At 42.0% G+C, this 5,000-nt stretch overlaps 1 protein-coding gene across 3 annotated transcripts in view; it reads left to right on the top strand.

Annotated features, from left to right (window-relative positions):
• The window catches only part of LOC116055611 (target of Nesh-SH3-like), a 26,172-nt gene that overhangs the window by 17,765 nt on the left and 3,407 nt on the right, over positions 1–5,000 (top strand). For all 3 annotated transcript variants that reach the window (XM_035998362.1, XM_035998363.1, XM_031307641.2), the window contains 5 exons: positions 475–546; positions 1,629–1,757; positions 2,079–2,168; positions 3,120–3,329; positions 4,605–4,710. In XM_035998362.1, coding sequence (XP_035854255.1) covers positions 475–546; positions 1,629–1,757; positions 2,079–2,168; positions 3,120–3,329; positions 4,605–4,710 — 607 coding nt within the window. The remainder of the gene's footprint in view (positions 1–474; positions 547–1,628; positions 1,758–2,078; positions 2,169–3,119; positions 3,330–4,604; positions 4,711–5,000) is intronic.

The raw sequence follows: 5,000 nt of genomic DNA on the forward strand, positions 1-5,000 counted from the left end.
TAATTTTTGTGTCATTTTTGTTTAATTTTTGTTTAATTTTTGTTTAATTTTTGTTTAATTTTTGTGTCATTTTGGTTATTTTTGTGTAATTTTTAGTAATTCTTTGGTTTGTTTTTTGTTTATTTATTTTTTGTATTTTCTTGTATTTTTTTGTAATTTTTGTGTAATTTTTGTGTAATTATTATTATTTTTTTTTTTTGTAATTTCTTTGTATTTTTTTAATCATTTTTTACAGGATTTTGTTCCGAGCATATTGTGGCTTCTTTCCAACATCTTTGTCTGTTTCTAAAAAGAAGAATTTATATTTTAATGAAAACCAAACGAACATTTTTCAGTTTTTTACGTAGATTTTAAATTTTCCTCCAGCGGTTCCAGAGACGATTTTCCTCCCAAACTCGTGACCGTAGAGACATAATATAATGTAATAATATAAATGTATATAATATAATATTTGGTGTGTATTGTGTGTTCCAGGGCTGCCGGTGCGCCCGTCTTTAACGATCAACAAGAAGACAAACCAGGTGGCGAAACCGGGAGAAACTGCCGGTAAGAGTCATTTTTTTCCGATGTTTTTTCAGAATGTTTTTCCGATGTTTTTTCCGAATTTTTTTGTCGTTTTTTTTTTGAGTTTTTTGTCGTTTTTTTCTGATGTTTTTCCCAATTTTTTTTCTCATGTTTTTCCCAATTTTTGTTCTCATGTTTTTTCCAAATTTTTAAAAATTTTTTCCCACATTTTTTCCGATGATTTTGTTGCTTATTTCCAATGTTTTTTTTCGATGATTTCTTTTCGTTTTTTTTGTTATTTTTTTCCGATGTTTTTAACGATGTTTTTTTCGGGTTTTTTACGATGTTTTTTTTTCAAGTTTTTTGTCGTTTATTCCGATGTTTTCTCTGCGCCAGGAGCTGAGAGGAGGAAGGGAATCAGTCCAGTAAATATATTTACATTTAGTCACGATTTTCTCACTTTTTCCGAAGTTTTTGTCGTTTTTTCAATTTTATTTATATTTATATTTATACTTTGTTGTTTTTTACGACGTAGAATCTGGTATCCGTGTTTTACGACCAAATGTTTTCTATGCTTATGTCGCTTTTTTCCGAAGTTTTTTCGGAAGTTTTTTCGGAAGTTTTTTCGGAAGTTTTTTCGGAAGTTTTTTCGGAAGTTTTTTCCGAAGTTTTTTCCGAAGTTTTTTCTGATGCTTTTGTCTTTTTTTGTTTTCTTTTAAAGATTATATTTTTCGGCCTTTTATTTGACAGGACAGCTGAAGATATGAAAGGATGATGACATGCAGCAAAGGGCTGCAGGTCGGAGTCAAACCTGCGGCTGCTGCTTCGAGGACTGAACCTCTATATATGGGCGCACGCTCTACCAACTGAGCTAACCGGGCGCCCACTCTGTCGCTTTTTTCCGATGTTTTTTTTCAAGGTCTTTTGTGGCTTTTTGAGACCCAGACCAGGATCTTGTCTCCTGTTTTTGAGACCCAGACCAGGACCTTGTCTCATGTTTTTGAGACCCAGACCAGGATCTTGTCTCATGTTTTTGAGACCCAGACCAGGATCTTGTCTCATGTTTTTTGGGATATTTTGGGAACTCTAGCTCGTGGTAATTGAAGGTTTTGGGTGTTTTCCAGCAGACAAGGTGAACAACTTTAAGCAGACGGACCGGCTGGTGATCCTGAAACCCAAAGTCCTGCCGCCGACCGCCAAGCCCCCCAAACCAGACAGGAAACACGCCACAACGGGAGCCCCCGCCACCGCCGGTAGGAAGACGTTGGCGACGCGCTAGCAGGGCGGCTAACTTGTAGTTATAGTCTGAATATTTCAGAAAGAAAGTTGGAATATTATGAAAGTAAATCAGAATATTTTCAACAAAAACAAATTCAGAATAGATGTTAGCAAGTGTCACTTTGTTACTTTTAAAACACTTTCTGAAGCATTGTGTTGTAAACCAGAGAGTGTGTGTGTGTCTGTATGTGTGTGTGTGTGTGTGTGTGTCTGTATGTGTGTGTGTGTGTGTGTGTGTCTGTATGTGTGTGTGTGTGTGTGTGTGTGTGTGTGTGTGTGTGTGTGTGTGTGTTCAGCGAGTCGCCAGGAGACCTGGGAGGACTCTGAGCTCTTTAAATCCCAGCCGGCATCGGACGTCGACGCTCTGGGGAAGAAACGCTACGTTGGTAAGTTACATTTGTGCGTGCGTACGTGTCTGTGTGTGTGTTTCTATGCGAGTGTGTGTGTGTCTGTGTTTCTGTGTGTGTGTGTGTGTGTGTGTGTGCGTGTGTGTGTGTGTGTGTGTGTTTGTATGTTTCTGTGTGTGTGTGTGTGTGTGTGTGTGTGTGTGTGTGTGTGTGTGTATGTTTGTGTGTGTGTGTGTGTGTTTATGTGTGTCTGTGTGTGTGTGTGTGTGTGTGTGTTTATATGTTTCTGTGTGTGTGTGTGTGTGTGTGTGTGTGTGTGTGTGTGTTTATATGTTTCTGTGTGTGTGTGTGTATGTGTGTGTGTGTGTGTGTGTGTGTGTGTGTGTGTGTGTGTGTGTGTTTATATGTTTCTGTGTGTGTGTGTGTGTGTGTGTGTGTGTGTGTGTATGTGTGTGTGTGTGTGTGTGTGTGTGTGTGTGTGTGTGTGTGTGTGTGTGTGTGTGTGTGTGTGTGTGTTTATATGTTTCTGTGTGTGTGTGTGTGTGTGTGTGTGTGTGTGTGTGTGTGTGTGTGTGTGTGTGTGTGTGTGTGTGTGTGTGTGTGTGTTTATATGTTTCTGTGTGTGTGTGTGTGTGTGTGTGTGTGTGTGTGTGTGTGTGTGTGTGTGTGTGTGTGTGTGTGTGTGTGTGTGTGTGTGTTTATATGTTTCTGTGTGTGTGTGTGTGTGTGTGTGTGTGTGTGTGTGTGTGTGTGTGTGTGTGTGTGTGTGTGTGTGTGTATGTGTGTGTGTGTGTGTGTGTTTATATGTTTCTGTGTGTGTGTGTGTGTGTGTGTGTGTGTGTTTATATGTTTCTGTGTGTGTGTGTGTGTGTGTGTGTGTGTGTGTTTATATGTTTCTGTGTGTGTGTGTGTGTGTGTGTGTGTGTATGTGTGTGTGTGTATGTGTATATATATGTGTATGTAAATAGAGAAGTATTTCCTCCCCGGCAGCACCTCACGTGATCTACCAAACGGGGAAGAAGCCAGACGAGCCGTGCTCCATCACTTCCTCTCTGAGCTACTTCCCGGTGGACGGGCCGGCCGACGCCAACGTGACGGCCCCCCCGCGGGCCCCGCCCTCCAACCTCACCGTGGTAACGGTGGAGGGATGCCCGTCCTTCGTCATCCTGGACTGGGAGAAGACAGACAACGACACCACCGGTACGGAGACAACAGACCACCCCAGAACCCTTTCAGGGCTTAATCCCAACCTGGACCCCCAGCTCCCATGGTTCTGGGTCTTTACTAGGGCTGCACCCAATCCAGATTTTTGGGGATCAGCTGAATCCTGAATCCACTGGTTCAGATTCTGCTGAATCCTCCTCCCATCCTCAGTTCGTTAACACAGTAAACGCATGATGAATGTATGAACGTACATGAAATGTACATTTTTACGAGTTTAATTATACATTTAGTATACGAGTAGTAATACGTGTTTCAATTATTCATATCATGGCATAGTAAACCGTAATTATTTCATACATTCATATCCCGAAAAATACGGTGTGGAAATTCATTCAACTTAACTCATAACAGCCAAATAACAATTATAAGTATCTTATTTGAACATTTAGCTATAACCTAACCTGGCACTGCCTCCGTTTTGGCGTCTGCTGCGGTGTCAGCGCTGCTCGGACCGTGCGCCGCGGCCCTTTTTTCCTCCATAAACTCCGCTCTCAGCTCCTCTGCTGGTTACTGCATGAACCTCCTCCGGGCAATGTTACTGCTGGTGCCCTCCTTGGAGAGGATGTGTGCAACGATTCCAGCCAGTTCGAGGATGTATGAAGTTATATGAACATGTAAACAGCCACCGGCCATCTACGTGTTCCGCGCCTTTCACAGAGCGAGCGCCCGGTGTTTGCCTTCTGATTCAGAACAGAGTGCCTCCACGCCGTAGTAGCCTACGTTACCGACTCTGGCTTTGCCTTCGGCCCATCGGTGATGCCCACACTTGTTACTCAAGACCGCTAGTTACGTTTCTCTGACAGAGACTATGGTAGTTACTAAGCAACCAAGATGCATCTTCAACCGCGCTAAAAATTAAAAACAATACCGCGAAAATCCGAGCGGTCAATATGACCGTGTTTTGGCCGAAATAGGTAAAAGTGATTGTATTTTCTTTGCCTTTTGTGTAATGTATATAAAAACAATTTTAAATTAAAATACAGACTCTTTTAGGAAAAGTCAGGCAGCAGCAGGGTTGTATTTTTTTATTCAGCAAAGTTATTACACATATACATTTCAAAACGGTCAAAATGACCGTCATGGCCGTTCTAGTGTTAAAAAATATGATGGAATATGCGGGATATTTATGCAATTTTATGTGATGAAATTGCGGGAACTTTTTAAAAATTACTGGAACTTACAAAAATTGTAGAACTTGCAAAAACTGGATTGGGAGCCTCCCTGAGATCAGTCTGTGGTTTGTGTCTCCAGAGTATGAGGTCATCTCCACGGCGAAGGGGCCGGACGGCGAGAAGGTCTCCATCCTGACCACCAACCAGACTCACACCACCGTGGAGAACCTCAAACCAGAGAGCAGGTACCCTACCCTCTACCCTGGTATCCTAGGAAACAGTAGTGTGATATATTGCAGGTCTCAGCCGTTTGTGTGTGTGTGTGTCTCTGTGTGTCTGTGTATGTGTGTATGTGTGTATGTGTGTGTGTGTGTGTGTGTGTGTGTGTGTGTGTGTGTGTGTGTGTGTGTGTGTGTGTGTGTGTTTGTTTCCTGTTTCTCAGTGGCTCAGCTGTCCAAACACAGCGAGCCGTCTCAGAGACATTACCCAGTCACACAAACAGCTCTAATGAGGCATGATGAGAGAGAGATGTGAA

Source organism: Sander lucioperca, chromosome 24 (assembly GCF_008315115.2).
Source record: "Sander lucioperca isolate FBNREF2018 chromosome 24, SLUC_FBN_1.2, whole genome shotgun sequence".
Classification (NCBI taxonomy): Eukaryota; Metazoa; Chordata; class Actinopteri; order Perciformes; family Percidae; genus Sander; species Sander lucioperca.